The following is a 19,490-nucleotide window of genomic DNA, read 5'->3' as shown; positions in this document are numbered from 1 at the left end:
TGTCTCTCACAAAGCCATGAATAGGTCACATGCTGTCGTCAGCTATTTTTACTATTCTCAGCACATGTACAGTACACTCAAGCTGTACTGCTACGCCATAAATTATCTAACATCTTACGATACTCTCTTGTGTCAGCAGATGAGCCAATGACCTGTTCTTGTGAACAACAGACTGTACAAACTTAGAATTGTTTACCTTCATCGTAACAATGTTCTTTGGTAGTCAGCATTAGTCAAAATCACTCTATATACTACAGGCAGAACCACAGCAAATTGTCTTTCACTTTGGGGTTTGGTTGATTATACCCAAATGTCCATCTCTCTGTCTCATCCTTGACTGAAGTCCGTTGTTTGTAGCCCTGGGTTAACTGCTGCCTGAAGCCCTCATACAATACAACCTATTCTCTACCTCTACACCCTCCCTCCCTCACCCGCTCTCTTTCTCTCTCTCTTCCTCCTTACCTCTCCACTGGGCCGGTATCATTCCGTGGTGTGGTCCAGTTAAAACTAGCGCTGCTCGGGCCGGGTCGTCCAACCAGGCGCAAATGGAGCTGGTCTGCTTCGGGTGCCGCGGCTAAAGTCTGGTAAGTGACCGTCGCACTCTCTGTCTGGCCGGCCACGCTAGCCGTTATAAGCCAGTAAGAGTAGTTGGTGTAGGGAGACAAACCGGTGTCTTCAAATGACTCAGGGCCTTAGGAGAGAGGGGGAGAGGGAGAGAGGGAAGGGGGAAGGTGGGGAGAAAAGATGGGAGGCAGGGAGGTAGACAGGGGGAGGGAGAGGGAAGGTGAGATAGAGATAGAAAGGAAAGAGCGTGTATTTGAAAAAACCAAGACTTTGAATATTGAACATTGAATTTGTGTGTATGCAGCAAAACTGTCTGTGTATGTTTACTTACTAAATGGATAGCGACTTTGGATGCTGTGTACCGACTGTCCATCCCTCATGAGTGTGTAGTTGAGTCTGTTTGTGTTCGGGGAGTCGGGGGGGTGCCAGGAGAGACCGATGGACGAAAAACTGAGGGTGGAACCGGTTGGGACCGGTTGCTGAGAGGGGGCTGGACAGAGAGAGCCAGGAAGAGTCAGAGAGAGAGAGAGAGAGAGAGAGAGAGAGAGAGAGAGAGAGAGAGAGAGAGAGAGAGAGAGAGAGAGAGAGAGAGAGAGAGGAAAGATATAGAGATAATCAGAGAGACAAACAGAGACATACAGGGAAAAAAAAATTAAAACAACGCTGACCTTATGAATCTCATGGGGAGACATATCACCTGCAGACTGTGTGTGTGTGTGTGTGTGTGTGTGTGTGCGTGAATGAATTTAACCCCTACCTTTGCTGCAGCCAAGGTGGTTCTCAGGGTCCAAATGACTGGCTCCGGGTTGACATACATCACACTGGTCTCCAGTTACCAGCGGCCTACACACACACACACCTGAGTCTGGGTGGCATGAACCATTGACACTGCCCACCGGGTCACATGCACAACGCTGGCATCTGTGGAGGTGGACAAGAGAAAAACTTGGTGATGAAGAAATGATTAAACAGATACAGTCTTTGTACAGTCCCACTGCATATTCATGACATTGCAAGCTACAGTTAGGTGGCTAAGGATAATTTCAACATTGAAAATGAATGTGATTACTATTGAGTTTAATTTTAAAAAAAATTCAGACACATCCAGGCACAAGAGACTTTTTTGCCTGAGTGTCGACTGGATGGTATCGAAGAAGAAATAAAATAAAATACAAAAAAGAGTCTGTGTGTGTGTGTGTGTCTGTCTGAAAGGTGTCGGGTCTTCACCTTAACACTGTGAGGGAGACCCTCGCACACTACCCACCACCCCACTCACCCACCACCCCCTAGCTGCTAAACTAACTTCACAGGAACTGTATTCACAGTTCCCCCATAGAGCTGTCAAAGTATGTGTGTGTGTGTGTGTGTATGAGGGTGTGTGTCTGGGTCACCAGTGTGGTGTTACCCTCACTGGGGCAGGGCAGTGGGTGATCGTCCGGCCAGCCACCTCACACCCTTCACACACATGCACACGCACTCTGCTCGTCGGAAGATGTTTGGCTCACACTCACATACACACTGCACTCTAGCACCGGCAGAGTGAGTGACACTGTGTAAACCTTATTACTCACACACACACACACACACACACACACAAACAGCATATGTCTGTCTCTTTCTTTCTTACACACACACTCTGGCTCTCCTCTCACACACACCTACACCTTCTTTATTGCGGCGTGAAAAGCCACAGCCTCTTAACGAGCCGCAAATTTGTCCTGTCAACTGGTGCCATCACACACACACACAGACACACACACACACACACACACACACAACATTGCCACAGTGACTCGACCTTCACTCCATTCTCAAGGAGAATGGAAACACCAATCTCACACCATTCTCTTTTTTTTTTATCAGCCTCAAAATATATGTGTGTGTGAGTGTTGGTGTGTGAGAGAGAGGGAGAGAGAGAGAGAGAGAGAGAGAGAGAGAGAAATATTTGGTGAGATGATAGATGATAGATGATTTTACTGATAGACTGTAAATAATGTAAATAATGTCATAGACAGTACTTAGCGAGCAACTGATGGTGCGCAGTGTGCAGGAGGTTGCCAAGTTCAACGTCTCCTCAAACGAACACAAAATCTTCACAATATGACACTGTGGCATGGTAAAATTCAGCTTTGGAAACTGCTTGAACTGATATCAGAATTATATTTAGGTCCCGATTAGACAAAACAATGCAGGTAACAGCTGTGGACGACTACGGACAGCGTCTCAAGTTTTGTTTTAGCTCTATATTTACACCGGTTCTCAACATTGCTGCGTGTCAAACGTGTCAACAACTATTCAATGTCAAAATGTTTCCTGTGTATTCACTCAGTGACACACAAAGAAATCTGTGCACACATACACACGTGTGAGAGCAGACATTTACTGCATGTGTAATACATTTAACAATCTTTACTCACATTTGTTCCTGAGTATATCAGGAAATTGATGAGACAAAAAAAGCAGGGAAACAGCAAAGCATATTCCTGGCACAAGTGTGCCTTTGACTTGTGGAGTGTTTGACATAAGAGGATAATAAAAAAGTTTTTTTTTCAGTACAACATTTATGTAATCTGTGTGCGTGTAGGAGGACTTTACCACACAGTAGAATACTGATAAACATAGTAAATGCATACTATATGTTTCAAAGTTTTAAAATGTTACATATGTAATCCCTCATAATAAAATAAATTGTGTGTATGCATTTGTGTGTATAATCCCTCTAAACAGAATTAACATATTTCCCTGTGATGAGAGTAATAGCGGTCAGCATTTCTCTGACCCTGCTCTCCATGTGTATGTGTTTGTGAGAATATAAGCATGCATGTGTGTGTTTGTGTGTGTGTGTGTGTGTGTGTGTGTGTGTGTATGCATGAGCGTTAACTTGCATTCAGATGTGTGCTTGCCTTCATGCATGTGTGCGTATGTGCATGGATTTACCCGTTTTGGTGTGTGTGTGTGTGTGTGTGTGTGTGTGTGTGTGTGCGCATAAAGATGTTTGTGTGAAGAAAGAAAAAGGAGAGAAAATGCACTTGGGTAGTCCTATTGATCCAGGGAAGAGGATAAATGAGTTGATAATATTTAGATGAAGAAATCTTTATTATGGAGAGACTCGGGACCCGAGGAAAGCATTCAGCTGTAATCACTATGAAGACTTTATTTGTCATCCTTACTGCACAAAGAAAGAAGTAGAAAAAAAGAGGGGGAAAGAGAGGGAGGCGAGAGAGAAGGAGAGGGACAGACAGAGGGGGAGAAGGAGGTACAAAACAAACACATGTTAATGCACTCCCCTCGGCTTATCAATCTGTAAAGTCCAGCATGACGTGGGTTTGGTTGATGCTTGTCTGTCACAGGACTTACTGATCACACCGTCACTCTCTCTCTCTTTCCATCACAACCTCACTGTCTATTTCTCTTTCTCTCGGTCATTCATTCTCCCAGTCTCTTCTTTATATTTTTTGCTCTCTCTCCCTGTCATCCAGGCACTTGTAAGATACAGCTAGCATCATTACCACTGTATTAAAATAAAAATCTGAGACATTTTCATATGAATAAATGGGTGTCTCCATCACCAGTGATTCAACCTATATCCAGTTCATGAAAGGTTTTTACATTTGCTGTTACAACGCAGGAGTAGCATGAGCAGCGAACAGAAAAATAGCGCTACCTACAGAAACTCAAACTTCATCAATACGAAATCCTAGGAAAAATAAGTCTCTGATCCTCCATCACTCATTCTCCCCCTCTGTTCCTCGTCCTTACCCCACCTGTCCCCTATCCTCCTCCTCCATCAGTTTGTAGTATTGCTCCTCCTCCCCATTTTCATTCTATTTTTTGACTCTTACTCTCTTCTGATGCGAGAACATTCCCCATCTTTTATTTTTTCTTTTCTCTCTCAACTTTTTATTTCTCCCTCTCTTCCTCCATCTTTCCCTTTCTTTCTCTCTGTCTATGCTAGACTCTCTCTCTTTAATTCAATGTTTCTCTCTCTCTCTCTCTCCCTCTCTCTCTCTCTCTCTCTCTCTCTCTACTGTGAGGAGATCTCAGTCACAGCCAGATCTCCTCCTTAATGTTTTAACACTGGAGAGTGCAGCAATCAGCCAAGGTCAGTTCGCGCACACACACACACACACACACACACACAGGTGCAGTCTCTCTATTTAAAGACAGTTTACAGACAGGCAGGTAGACATATGACTTACATGAGTTAAGAGCTGCTTTGACCTTTACCGCTTATGTCTCTACCAGCAGGCTATCTCTCTCTCTCTCTTTCTCTCTCTCACACACACACACACTCACGCTCAAACACACACACACACACAAAACCAGCTGTAGGTCTTCCACATCCTGTGTATTACTAGTCCACACGCACACACGCACGCATACACACACACACAGATCCCTCACAACAGGGTAACACAGCAGATAGATGGTACACAAACTATTTGACTAGCGGTCCACAGTGTGTGTGTGTGTGTTTGTGTGTGGGTGTAAATATGTACAGGTGGTGCAATTAATGGAAAAGTGATTCATAGGATGTACAACTGGCAGATACGCTGTTCGTCGGTGTATGTGTGTGTATGTGTGTGTGTGTGTGTGTGTGTGTGTGTGTGTGTGTTGTCATGTGTGTTACCTGCCCAGGCCAGGGTTAAATCCGTAGTACATCTCACGACACTGGTCACAGCGTCGCCCTCCCACTGAGGGGTCGGCACACACACACTGTCCTGTCTGGCCCTCACAGCCACGCTGCGACGCTCCGATGGGATGGCAGTCACACTCGACACACACACTCCGCTCCGTAGAGAGGTAGAAGCCTGGAGAGAGACACACAATAGATAAAGCAAACTTACATAGGCCTTGCAGCCAAATATATTTCTACACTACAAATTTGTTTGCCTGTCTGTCTTTCACGCTATTTGTCTAGCTGTTCATCTGCCTATGAATTAATTTATTTCTTTGTTTCTTTCTTCCTCCCTTCAATCCTCCTCTTGCTTGTCCCGTTCCTTTCGCCCTTCTTCAACTGTATTGATTTAACAGAGACACTGGTAATGATTTGTGAAAAAAAATCTCACATCAACATCTGCTTTTATATATGGAGTGCCTGGTCTACAAAATTATATTGTTTAATTTTTTTTACTTCATTTCACAGCTCCCATCTGGAACTATTTTGTAGCAGCCATTTTGTGTCCCTCCTAATACGCATTAGGCACACCATAATGCTTATTAGGAGGGACACAAAATGGCTTTCACAATGGATTTGTTTTCTTTTATTTTGCAAACAAATTTGACACAAAGGCATTAAGTATCTGGGAGGTTAAATTAAGCACTCTCTATATTTTAAGGTCTGAATCAATTTTTAGTTTATTTTTTCAAGGTCTGGCAGCTAGTAAACAAATTAGATATTCCATTTGGCCACTTGGACAGGGAATTCTCCAAGGCATTTATACATTGTCATGATACATTGGCAATTGAGGAAATTAAGATGGGCAATACTGCATTTTGCAGGAATGGGCCTTGGCAAATGAGACAAAATTAAAACGAATGACACAGTGGGATATAAAAAAAACAATGAAAAAATAACATTCAGCAGTGTTGGCAAAATTGTTCCTCTACATTACCTCATGATAGCAGTGAATTTTGGCCTTATTTGATCTTGGGTTATTTGTGAGATTATTTCTTGCCCTCTTTTTTTCCATCCATCCATTCATACCAGTGTCTGGATGATCAGTCTGTGTGTGTGTGTGTGTGTGTGTGTGTGTGTGTGTGTGTGTGTGTGTGTGTTACAGTAAGCCTGACTATCCTGATGGTCCATCTCCATCACTGACACAAAGGAGCATCTGTTACCTCTCGTCCACTGAGATTGACCACACAAACACAAACACACACACACACACACACACACACACACACACACACACAGGCTGCGCAAGCACATGCACACACAAAAATCAAAGTAGAAGAGATGCAATCTTTCCCCTCTAAGGTGCTGTTTGAGACCTGGCAAAGGACAGGACAATCACAGAGTGGACATTTGGCAGAAGGTGAGACACACATACACACTCACACAAACACACACACAAACAAACACTACAAGTTTAGAGGGACTGCCAATTGTTCATCATCGTTTTCCTCAGAGCAATGGCCATTTCATGGCTTTCATGATTACACATTCATCATCTTTTAGCCACTCATTCATTCATGCACTCGCTGCCTTGCTTACTTGAATCATTTAGTCATTTTATTTAGATTTTATTTATATCTAATTCATTATTTCATATATATATACACATCTTTATCTGCTCTTACATCCACTTACTTATGATTTATTTATTTATTCACTTATTCACTCACTTGTTCATCCATCCATCTGTCCATCCATCCAAACACACACACACACACACACACACACACACAAACACACACTCACCAGGTCGGCAGCTGCTGCAGTCGCGTCCGTGGCGTGTGGGAACACATACACACTGCCCTGTAGTGCTGTCACACACTGTCCCCGCCACTGTTCCTCTGGGGTCACAGGTACACGGTACACAGCCGTGGGACCCCCCCTCTGCTAGGATATAAAACAACATTAGCATAAAAATAAAATCGTAATAGATTCAGGCTATTTCCCCCAAACTGTCACAGCAGCAGCTCAGAGGAATTCTACAATGGTTTCACAACACACTGGATGTGTGCAGTAAGGCTGTGTGCCCTCTGGGGATCTACTTTTACAGAACTGGTTTCTTTTCTCATTATTTTCAATGGGAAATGAGCGCTGTGAAGAATCTCAGGTAGAGCTGAACAGAGAGTGTGGTCTTAGTGTTCAAAGCACCAACTTCTAGAATTTGAAAATAATTTGAACTTCAAACAGGTTTTCTCATAGTCGTACAGCCATGGCCAAAGACATGAGCTGTGCTTCCTCCAAGTATCTGTTTAAGATAAGATAAGATGAATCTTTAATGATCTCTGTGGAGAAACTGGGTCACTGCAGCAGCAAATAGTAACAGGATATAGCAAAGAAAATTCAAATAAGTAAGGATATTGCAAAAGAGAGTCATAAAAACATATGTAACCGACTATTTCAATGCTAGAACATGTTAAGTATATATGCAAAAAAAAAAATAAAAAAAAAAAAAAATATCTATATATATATATATATATGTATATATCTATATCTATATCTATATCTATATATATATATATGTATATATTTCTATATAGAAAAATCGTATAATAAAATGTGAGTCTATAACTAGAAGTCTAGACGTTGACTCTAGACAGCTCTCTGTACCCTCACGCTGGATGTCTGAACTTCTGTTGTAGTAGTTGTGGGCACAGTGGGTACACTGCGCCCCCTCCACCCCCTCTCGGCATGGGCACTGTCCCGTCAACGCATCACACACGCCCTCTGGCGCAGTGCCAGTGGCGTCACACACACACGGCAGACATCCAAGAGAGTTACGACGCTCCAGGCTGTGGTAACCACGACGACAGGAGTCACAGCGACGGCCTTCCACGTGTTCCTACAGAAGAAAAGAGAAGGAGAGATAGGAGGAGGGAGAGAAAGATGGAATGATGGAAAAAATAAGGGAGGAGGTAAAGAGGAGAGAAAGGAGGAAAGTGAATTTATTTCAAATATTAAAAGGAGTCACACAAGCAATGATTTTAAAACTACTGTGTATGGGGTCAACAAGATTTTTGCTTGCAGTGTCATGCTAGATTTGAGGTTATGCACTGGAGCGGCAAAGTACCTCCAACACCACAACCACACCAGGGTTCAACAAGGACTGCCCAACGCCCTGAGGCACGTAAGATGTTGAATTGGACCAGTTGATTCCCCAGTGATAAGCCTGTTATCTTTGCCTGTCTGCTCTGCCACCGGCCCACTCTCACCTCTGTGTTGTTGTTTTTTTTCTGACCAATCAGATTAGATGCCACCTCAGAGTTAGTCAGGGCCCCAGCAACTCATAAATCTGTGTGTATTGGACAATGGCAGTTACTTTAAATTATATAAGAGTTAAACAAAAAAGGTTGTTTCTTTTGTTGTAGAAGCAATAGATTCCTGGGAATTTAAAATGATGAATTAATCCCATGCTTGTTTGTACCACTTGTCTGCAATTTTCAATTCTCAAGAAAGGTGGCTTGAGCAGGCTCATGGCTAATTTTTAAAGACACCAACAATTACCGCAAACACACACTGGATGTCCGTAACAAGAGCAGGCAGCACCTATGCTGTATGTTGGCTAAGTTGGTGGCTGATAACCCCTCATAATGTCTCATTAATGTATTGACAAGATGGATGGATGAAGACACTTATCAGCCTCATGAATCTCCCATCTGGCTTTTGTTTTTTTTCATGTTACTGCGGGTTACATTTACAGAAAAGCCTCTATCAGTTGGTTAAGAGGGCTCAACAAATTGCTAACAGCATTGTTTTCTATTTACTTTTTTGTTGTTTATTTTTCAGTCATACTGCTGCTGTATAATATGTACTGTCATTATCACATATTATAGTAATAAATGACTTAAAATCAAGGAAAAATTGTTTATTTTAATTTTTGGCTACTGGGCCGGTTATAATACACTAGGGACAAGTAGAGCTTGAGCTACTGGCCTGACCGGGTAAGTGGAAAAATTCATTGAACTGCACACACAACCACACACACTCACTCCATACACTTGCCTTACACACACACTGTCCTGTGTGAGGATCGCAGTCTGTCCCAGCCACAGTTCCTTCTTTTGAGCAGTTGCAGGGGGCACAAGACCCCTCCAGTCTTAAACCGTACAACCCCCTGCCGCAGGAGTCACAGCGCTGCCCCCCCACCCCGGCCTTACACTCACACTGCCCCCCCTCAGGCTCACAGAACGAGCTGAGGGACCCCAGGGGGTCACAGTCACATGAGACACAGCCGTCTGGGTGGGACAGGTTCCAATAACCAAACTCACAGCGGTCACAGGAAAGACCTGGAGAGAGAGAGAGCAAGGGAGAGCAAGAGAGAGAGAGAGAGAGAGAGAGAGAGAGAGAGAGAGAGAAAGAAATAGAAAAACAGTGAATTAATGCAATAATCACAATGTGGCCTCCATGAACTAGTGTTTACCCTCTGTTTGCGTGTGTGTGTGTGTGTTTGTGTGTGTGTGGGTGTGTGTGTGTGTGTGTGTAAGAGAGAGAAATGGTAGTTGAGTGTATAAAACTGCCATCATTAGGGCCAGGCCCTCTACATATGATGGATCACTCACCTAAGGCCAAACACTTAATTTCACTGAGAGAGAAAATAAATAAATTAAACAAGTACAAGAAAGGAATGGAGGGATAGAAAAAGAAGAGATGGAGGGATGGAAAGATGGATAGAGGAACATAAAAATAACAGTGAATTACCATCTGGTGTAAAAGAGAGAAGTGGCGAGTTCCTATCATCACTACAGGAGAAAAACTTGTATCTCCAAAAACTCTCAGCTTTTAGGGACTTAAAGAAGAACGTCTTTATTTTCTGATTGCGAACATTTATTTTAATACAATGATTCAGTATCAGCAGGTTCCACAGGAGCTAGGCTTGTGAAGCTTAGAACATTAAAGACAACCTAAAATTAAGAACAAAAATGCAGCTGATTATCAAAGAGTTAAATGTTAGGTTAAACTTTACTATCAGTTCAAGAACATTCAATGTCTTCCATCCAGATTCAAAACCATAAAGGCTTAATATTTCTCAAATTCAAAATTACAAAGATTTTCAAGGCCAATGGAAGCTATGCGTCAAAACAAGTGAAATGAACCAATGAAGAGCTGATTTTCTGTTTAAGTCCACTTACTGAGATTAGACATAGCTGTTTATTTATTTCTTTATTCATTTATTTATTTTAAATTTAGCATTAGTTCTTGTTGGCTAAGCGTTTGAATCTAGTACGCCCCAATTGTTACATATCATTCCTCAAATTATAATTATTATCATTATGATTATTATATTGTAACAAACACCAAAATTGAACATAGGAGGTTTTCAGGCTAGAGCAGCAGTGCTAGGCTATCAGGCTAGTGATACTATAATATGCAGTGTGTGGCGGGCAGGGCTTATTTGAATATGCCATACGTATTCCATGACAGGCAATCTGTCCCTAAATGGATGCCTGGGGGCAACGCAGTCACCACGGCCGTTTATGAGTGTGTGTGTGTGTTCATATGTGGGCGGGTGTGTGTGTGTGTTAATGTGTGCATAGATTCATGGGTGTACTTGCATACCTGTACATGTGTGTGTGTGTGTGTGTGTGTGCACATGAGTGTGTGTGTGTGTGTCCTACTCAATGTGCGGCAGACACTTGGCATTACCCCTGGTCTGCCCACTTTAATGAATTTATAGATTTGAATGTATTTCTCCCACAGATCATATTTCATAGGAGTGCCGAGACACTGTGTGTGTATGTGTGTGTGTGTGTGTCTGTGTGTGTGTGCTGGTGGTAAATATGTGGGCTGACAGACTGATGGTTACAACCCTAACGATGCTGTGATATACTGTACTGTCTGTGTCGTGTGTGTGAGACAGTGAGTATTTTCATTTAAAACGATAGGATTTACACAAAATCACAGAACTAGAAAAAAGTAATAATGAAGTAGTTAAAATAGCAATATAATTCATCTTGAGGATCTAAACTCACAGGCCATTGCCGGCCTATAAGGGCCAACAATGCAATAGTAGAAACTAGAAAAGGAACAGAAAAACAAATAAAAACTGTTTTTATCTGTTGGCTTAATTTTATTATGGAAACACTGAATTCTAGTCCAAATAGTTTAGCATTTGCTTTGTAATGTATTTTTGAATAGAAAAGAGTATATTATAACAGAACAGAGCAAAATAGAACCAAATCAAATAGAATAGAATACAAGATAATTAGAATAGAACAGAAAGAACAGAACAGAATAAAATAGATATTACATATTAGATCAGACCAGAAAAGAGGTAATTTTGTGTATGTGTGCGCGTATGTGTGCGTCTGAGCCATATGCGTATGTGTGTGTGTGTGTGTGTGTGTGTGTGTCGGAACATGGCCCAGCCCTTTTATCAGTAGCCAGCTGGTTAACAGGCTCATGCATCACCATTTCAAACACTATTATGTACACACTGCACTTTGGCACCTTGTTATGAGTGTGTGCATGTGTGTGTCTGTGTACACGCATTTCAATTCCGTCCTTATGAAGCGTGCCCGCCACTGCTCTACTCAAAGTATCAGCTTGGCGGTAATAAATTGCCATAATCAAATCTCATTTCTGAAAAATACCTGTGGGAGCAACCAAACAAACAAGGACAGAAAAAAAGAAAGTGGGTCTTGTAAGAAGAAGTGTGAAAAATACGAGGGGCTGCGGCAGTTTGTTCTAATCAACTTGGCAATGAATTAGAGAATTAAACACCAGCATAGCCCTTGATAGCACACAGGCACACACACACACACACACTCACAGGCATGTGTATACGCACTCACACACATACAGACAATAAGGCATAGACACAAAAGTATGTGCACGCACACTCACACCCAGGCTCACTCCCTCTTTCTCTTACACTAACATATGCATACACACACACACACACACACACACACACACACACACACAGGCATCTAATACACACAAACAACTTCACATACACACACCCACACTCTCACGCGCAATCACGGACCCTTGATAGTGAGGCTTAGCAATAACCATGATGCGTTGAGTGAGTTGAGCAGCAATGGTTGGTTTTGCATTTCATACGAGCCTGCTCTTCAAAGACACACAGGGGAGAGAGTGAAACCATTTATCACAAAGAGAAGCACAACGGCTGGAAGCACCGCCAGCAGAAAAGCCTGTTTATTTTGGCTGGCAAAACACTTTGGGATATGGATGTGTGTGTGAGTGTATGTGTGTGTGTGTGTGTGTATCCATATGCCTGTGTGGGTGTGTGCATATGCATTTTTGCTTGTGTGTGTGCGCCTCTGAGCAGCTGAGCCCATGTATTAATTAAGACGCTATTACTGGACAATTACACAGAGTAACTGTTGTAATGAAAGCACAAGGTATCAACAAAATACTTGCCAAGGTGTAAGCAGATTGCTGTTATTGCTGTTAAATTACTTTTATCTGTTGTTGATCTTAAGAAAAGCTTCACATTTTGCCACAAGGCATTACAGATGCTTGATTTTTTTGTGAATAAATAACATTAAAAAAACATTCAAAATAAGTCAAAACCTTCAGCAGAATAGCCAATGGGACTTTTTTCCGTATAATTGTACAGATAAGTGCCAAAACTTAATAGGATGTAAGACCACCATGACTGTCAGAAGCCTTTCACTGCACCTATGCATAGATATTACAGTGTCTATGAGAGAGGTTGCGTGATTAAACCATGTCAGGAAAATACATCCCACACCACAACAATCCTGATTTCATTTTGTTTGTATGCCTTATGTACTTAAGTGTTTATTCTGGCAGTTACCTGTCAGGTCAGTGGTATAGCCATCTATGATGTGTGGGTTGAAGTGGCCCTGCCCTGTATTCTAGTGACAGCCTGTGATTAATTGAATCCCCCTCAACACACACACACACACACACACACACATACACACATAAAACCCAGAGATGTGCCCTTGCCCAATGGTATAGGTACCTGTGACATGGGGTTTACACTGGCACTGCCCCGTGCCCTGGTCACAGCTGGGATCACTTCCTCCTGAGGTGCCAATAACACCGATGTCACTGCAGTTACAGCGGACACAGCCCCTCGGACGCCAGGCCTGGAGGCCGTACCAACCAGGCAAACAGTCTGCACACTGACGGCCTGTTACCGCAGCCTTACACCGACACTGACCTCCGACCTGGAGGTGGGAGACAGAGAGGGAGAGGCGAGGGGAAAAGGAGAGGAAGGGATAAAGAGTACGAGATAGGGAGAGGTGAGGATAGTGGGGGAGAGAAAGGGAGCAGGGGAGATGGAGGCAGTGTGGAGAAGGCAGAGTGGGAAGAAGAGGGAGAGAAGGTGTAGGGAGAGAGTGAGAGATAGAGGAGATGGAGAAAGGGATAAAGACACATATACAGTCAGATGGAGTGGTGGTGCAGTTTTTGGCTTGGATTGGCTGTTCAGACATGGCCTGTATGACACTTTATTTAATCAAATACACTTGAATACACTCTTGAAGGCCCAGGTTCTCTGACTTGTGAGGGTGCTGTAACTTATAGACCTAGTAATTAAAGGTTTAAATTTAAATGATCAGTTTTAGTAAAAGAGTATGAAGTAAAATTGGAGTAATGGTCTGATAGCAGCAATATTTTGTGTTGAATGTCTTATGAGTTGCAAACTATACAGATTCTGAAAATTGTGTCTCAATCTTGTAATCTAAACACACTGAGTTTTTGAGAATACAGAGGTTGAAATGAAAGCACCATAAAAACCAAGGAAGCAATGGTGATTGGTTATTGGAGGGGATGAGTCTGATTTGTTATTCAAATTTATGTAAACCAGTCTCCGCCCAGTCTCCTAGGAACTGATCCCAGGATTGATTCTGAATTTGTCATCCAGGGTTTCTATTGACAACTTTGTGTGCATGCGTGTGAGGGTGTTTATGTGTTTAATTTGTTATCCGCCCTTTCTGTTGGCAACCATTTGTGTGTGTGCTTGGGTCTGTGCATTTCTATGTATTGATGTGTGTCTGCATGTGTTTGTCTATATGTGCGTGTATGTAAGTGTGCGTGTGGTGTGTGTGTGTCTGTTTGTTCTTTCTGTTAATGACAGTTTTACATACTGGCTGTGTGCATCTTCCTCCCACATCAACTGGTTGATATATGGTGTGTGTGTGTGTGTACCTGTTCACACTCCATGCTGCCGTTGACTGTTCCAGCAGTGTGGCAGTTACAGGGTCGACACACGTCAGCTGAAGCAGCATCAGATTGCTCCAGCCTGAAAAACTGACTGCTACACAGCTCACAGTTCTTACCTGAGGGAGGGGGGGGGCAGACAAAGACAGAGAGGAAACAAGAAAGACAAAGGGATGAAGGAAAGAAACAAAGGGAAGAGGAAAAGGGAGAAAAGTTAATTTTCTTTCTTTTTAAGTTCAAGTTTCAACTTTATTTCACCCAGTGGGCAACCGGTTTTGCAACAAGTATTAAAAACATTACATAAAACATTACACTGACAGGCAAAACAACAACAACAGGAGTTTCAGGCAAGCATGAGACAAATCATCATCATCATCATCATTATTATCATCATCAATATCACAACCACCGCCATCATTACTAATCAACATCATGATGGACAGTCCTGGCCCTCCTCCTCCCTGTCTTTGTGCTTTAGTTACTGTGCGTAACACTGTACCCGTAGTGTTGTGCATGCAGTTGTCACAGACTCCTCCCCCTCCTCGATAGTGCTCATCCGGTTGGTCATCGGCTTGGACGTCGTAATGACAGGAGCGGGCGTGGCCGTGACACTGGCAAGGCCGGCAGCTCATTGGCTGGAGCTGATCACCTGACCTGAACGGCTTGTCGTTGTAGAGGGGCGCACAACGCTGGCACTGTAATAGAAAACACACACACACATAGTTACATATACAGATAAAGATAGATGTGCTACTAGTGAGGTCATTTGATTGACTGACTTAATTCCTTAGCCCCTTACCTAACTTTTAATACCTAAGCATATCTTTTACTCTAACGCCAAGGTTTTCACATACGGATGCAAACACGCAAATACAGACACACACAACACACACACACACACACACACACACACACACAGTAAGCAGAAGACAGTAATCAAAAGCATTTTGTGCATTGTGAGTATATAACATGCATTATACATTCAAATGAATTACATTCCAGTGTATTAAAACAAAAACATCCCTTGACAAGAGAACTGTATTAATTTACAGAACACTTGTGCAAGCGTTGTGCAAAAATGTCCCCACATGTAAAATGTATGCATTTATGTGTGTGTGTGTGTGTTTGTGTGTATAGAAAAATGGTCCCTTGACATGTGAAAAGCTTGCTTTTGTGGAACAAAGAATGAGACACAGACAGCAAGACAGAGAGAAAGAGAATGACAGAGAGAGGGGAAATTGAAAGACAGATAAAGCAGTGGCCCATGTAAATCTAAATCTAAAGAGAGAAAAGAATAATACACATTAGCTGAATAGAAAACACAGAGGTATTCTGTACTTCATAAAAGGCAGAGAGTACATTAACACACACACACACACACACACACACACACACACACACACACACACAGCATAGGGAAATCAGCCCGCTAATGAGGAGTGACTTGCAACAGCCAAGCCTCTCACACAGGCCCACTTTCATGTCAAAATAAACACGTCAAGGTGTGTGTAGGGGGGGGGGAAGAAGGGAAAAAAGAGAGAGAGAAATAAAAAATGCATTTTTCTGTAGTAGCGAGCAGCAGAGGCGAGAGGCAGTGAGTACAAGCCCTTTGATTTTGTTCAGCAGTCAGTACAAATTATGGTGGACAAGGGGGGCATCAAATGGCGGGATTAAAAATGTATTAAAAAACACAGGAGTTCCTCCCATGTGTGACACATGCAGACCTGCGCTGGGCCTATTATGTATGACACACAGAGGAGGGGGAAGGGAAGGGGAGGGAGGGGGAGGGAGAGGGGGTGGATGAAAATAGGGGGAAAAAAGCTCCTATTTTGTATACCAGAGAGAAAAGGGAGAGGAGGAAGGGAGAGAGAGAAATACAGGCAACGGGTGTGAACAGAAATTGAGGAAAAAGCTCCCATTGTATTTAACACAGAGCGAGCAGAGGGGAGGACAGAGATAGTAAGAGACAGAAAGGAAAAAAGAGGAGTGTGTGAGCAAGACACATGGGGGGGAAAGAGAGAAGAGAAAGAAAAAGAGAAGAGAAAGAATGAGATTGTGAATGAAATCCATGTTTGTATGTGGAGAAGACAAAAGGCCCCATGCCTAGCTACTACACTCCACAGGGCTCAGGACACACACAAACAGAGCAATGAAGAAAATAATTAATAAGCTTCAAAATTGTGTGCAACAGTTTTCAAAGATTATCTTCTATCTCTATCACAGCATGAAACATTTGCAAGTCTGGGAAGTATTTGGATGGAAAATCACATTGTAATGATTGTCTGAACATTGTCTGAACAAGATTTGGTCAAATTCTTCATACATTTAAAGTATTTGCCATAAAATGTGATTCTATTTCTGATACTTAAAATTATAAAATAATGGGGTCACTTTTTTTCTAATTTTTCTAATTATCTCTAAAAGTGGTGTCAGTTTCCTGCGCTGCGGTGGTCATACAGGATTAAATTAATAGAGAGGAAACACTAGAAACACAAGGAAAGGGTGGACTGCCCTGCTCATTTACAAAGAAAAAAAAGTAGATTCAAGAAGACTAACGCAATGCCTCTCCACAGCATGAACAAGATCTAAAGGGTTTGCATATCTGTGACTATTGTGTGTGTGTGTGTGTGTGTGTGTGTGTGTGTGTGTGTGTGTGTGTGTGTATGTGTGTGAACACAGTCCTCAGTGTTGTTCCCTGTTGGGTGATTATTAACAGGATCTGATGAAGCAGCAGGAGATTCTCTGGAGATATCAAGCACACACACACACACAAGGGCACAAACACACACACAAGACAAGAAACAAGCACGTACAGACCCACACAAACATCTGCACAAAAGCACTGTCACTCACACACACACACACACACACACACACACAGAGGAGAGTGTGTCTTGGGAGATGTAATTCCACAGGAGGAGCGCTGGTCTGTTAAAACAGAGTATCATTTGCATGCTCCTCTTTGTTCTGTCTGTCTGCCTGCCTGTCTATCTGCCACCCTGTCTGGCTTGGAGCCTGTCTATCTGCCACCCTGTCTGGCTTGGAGCATATCTGTTGTCTTACCTGCCTGTCTGTCTGTGCTGTTTTTCCCCCCTCTGCCCATCTGTCTTCCCGCCTGCCTGCCTGCCTGCCTGCCTGCCTGTCTGTCTGTCTGCCTGCCTGTCTGTCTGCCGCTCTGTGCTCCAAAACGTTTCACATATCAAAGGTGCTTTTCATTCTGCACTTCCAAGAGAAATCCCTCACTACATCTCGCTCTTCAACTCATCACCACCCTCTCTTCCCTCCCTCCATCCAGCCATTTCCCTCTACCCCATCCCTCCATCTCTCTCCCATATCCCCCTCTCTTTCCATTCCCTACCTCCATGCCTCCTTCCATCTTCTCTAACCACCCCTCCTCTTCCATCTCCTCTCTTTCTCGAAAAGGAATCCATCCCTCCCCGTCCTCCCTCGCTTTCCCCCCCCCCCGTCTCTACCGTCCCTCATCTCCTTGTTCTCATAGCCACGGTGAGTATGTGAGCGGGAAATATTACCATAGCAAATGAAAGGGAGAGGATTTTTTTTTTCTTTCTTCTGTTCTCTTTTCTTTTCTTTCAGCATTGCGTTACCTTCCCTCTCTCCCAGCCTGCTAATTAGGGCTGGGACTGGTGTTTGGGAGTTAAAAGCAGAGTGCACACGTTCATTCTCTTCTCCATACAAAAGGTTTTGATGGAGCTCCATCGGCTGCACACAGAACCAGCAGCAACAAAAGAGGCACACATACTCGCTAAAGACTAAGTTGACATGTTTTTAGTCCTAAATTGTGCTTAAATTATTGTCTGTGTCCAGCTAAAACCTCACGAAATGACAAAGAGTGAATAACTTTCCCAATGTGCAAGTAGATTTTTAAACATTTTAATTATGTTTGTCTTTTCATGTCAGTCCCCTGCAACAAAAAAAACTTAGTATAACTGAGTTGTTTCCTCCACTGATGCCCAGGCATTTCTATCAGTGCATTATCAATAGTTTGACCAGTCGGTAAACATTTGTTAGGACTTCCAGGACAAAGCATACACTCTTCTCATGACAAAGCTTGGGTTAGATGCCACAGATCAAACACATCAGAGTTCAGAGTCCCTACACATTTTCCATTTCAATATTCCATACTTTTTCCAGGCCTTCATTTCTAAACTGGATTTGAAGACCTCGATAGGGGTTCAACAGGATGTAGTATGCGGATAGTAGAAGAACAATATGACTGTCATTTAGGCCATATCACCCTGTAGCTGAAAATGATCCTTCCCAACAACACATATTAAATGTTTAAGTTAATTTGCCATTTTACATACTTTTCCAGATATTCTGTTGTAAAGTTGGACCTGGACATCATCAAATTCATGTTTTATACTTAGAAAATGCTACTAAATTGCTGCTAAAAAAGGACAATTTAGATAACTGGAACTATACATAAAAAAGACAACAGTGACGCAGATGTGTGTGTGTGTGTGTGGTTGTGGGTTGGAGTGGACTGGGGTGCAGAGGACAGGATCCATCTTCTTTTCACTCTGAATGTTTAGACAAAACCTGCTGAGTGTGGCGCCTACCCTAATGGATATGTGGACATTCAGATGGCCTGTCACAAGCGTCCATGAGAGAAAGTGTGTGTGTGTGTGTGTGTGTCCATGTTGTTCTGCTGGGGCAACTCATCTCATCCTAAATGCCATGACCAATTTCACGCTCTCACTGGAAAGGTCGTGGCATCAGTGTGTGTGTGTGTGTGTGTGTGTGTGTGTGTGTGTGTGTGTGTGTGTGTCCAAAGTTAACCTAGTTAACCCCAGCCTAGGTGAAAATCTGCTGCTGTAGCAGACTTTGGCAACAGAAGTCCTGGACAACCCTACTTAACGTCACTAGCCATCACCATCTATCACACACACACACGCACGCACACGCACACACACACACACACGCACACACACACAGTCTCCAAGTCTCCAATTTAGAATTTTTATACACACTCAACAATGGCCCTGTTGTGGGTGAATACTGTCATCCCAGTGTAACCCTAACCTGAATCCCACCCACATTCTTACTCTAACCTTAAACCGACCCCTTCTCT

At 42.9% G+C, this 19,490-nt stretch overlaps 1 protein-coding gene across 1 annotated transcript in view; it reads right to left on the bottom strand.

Moving 5' to 3' along the window:
- LOC139638224 (usherin-like) overlaps window positions 1-19,490 on the bottom strand; it is a 246,823-nt gene that overhangs the window by 180,394 nt on the left and 46,939 nt on the right. The window contains 10 exon segments of the mRNA XM_071512286.1: window positions 463-691; window positions 896-1,054; window positions 1,322-1,485; window positions 5,195-5,375; window positions 6,989-7,126; window positions 7,856-8,081; window positions 9,242-9,525; window positions 13,197-13,404; window positions 14,387-14,517; window positions 14,898-15,093. Of these exon segments, the coding sequence (XP_071368387.1) occupies window positions 463-691; window positions 896-1,054; window positions 1,322-1,485; window positions 5,195-5,375; window positions 6,989-7,126; window positions 7,856-8,081; window positions 9,242-9,525; window positions 13,197-13,404; window positions 14,387-14,517; window positions 14,898-15,093 (1,916 nt within the window).

Source organism: Centroberyx affinis, unplaced genomic scaffold (assembly GCF_046629955.1).
Source record: "Centroberyx affinis isolate AG114_WGS23_722 - 3 ecotype Tasmania unplaced genomic scaffold, CSIRO-AGI_Caff_v1 ptg006213l_1, whole genome shotgun sequence".
NCBI classification, from domain to species: Eukaryota; Metazoa; Chordata; class Actinopteri; order Beryciformes; family Berycidae; genus Centroberyx; species Centroberyx affinis.
Note: the sequence above shows the minus strand (reverse complement) of the source record. Positions and strands in the feature narration are given on the sequence as shown.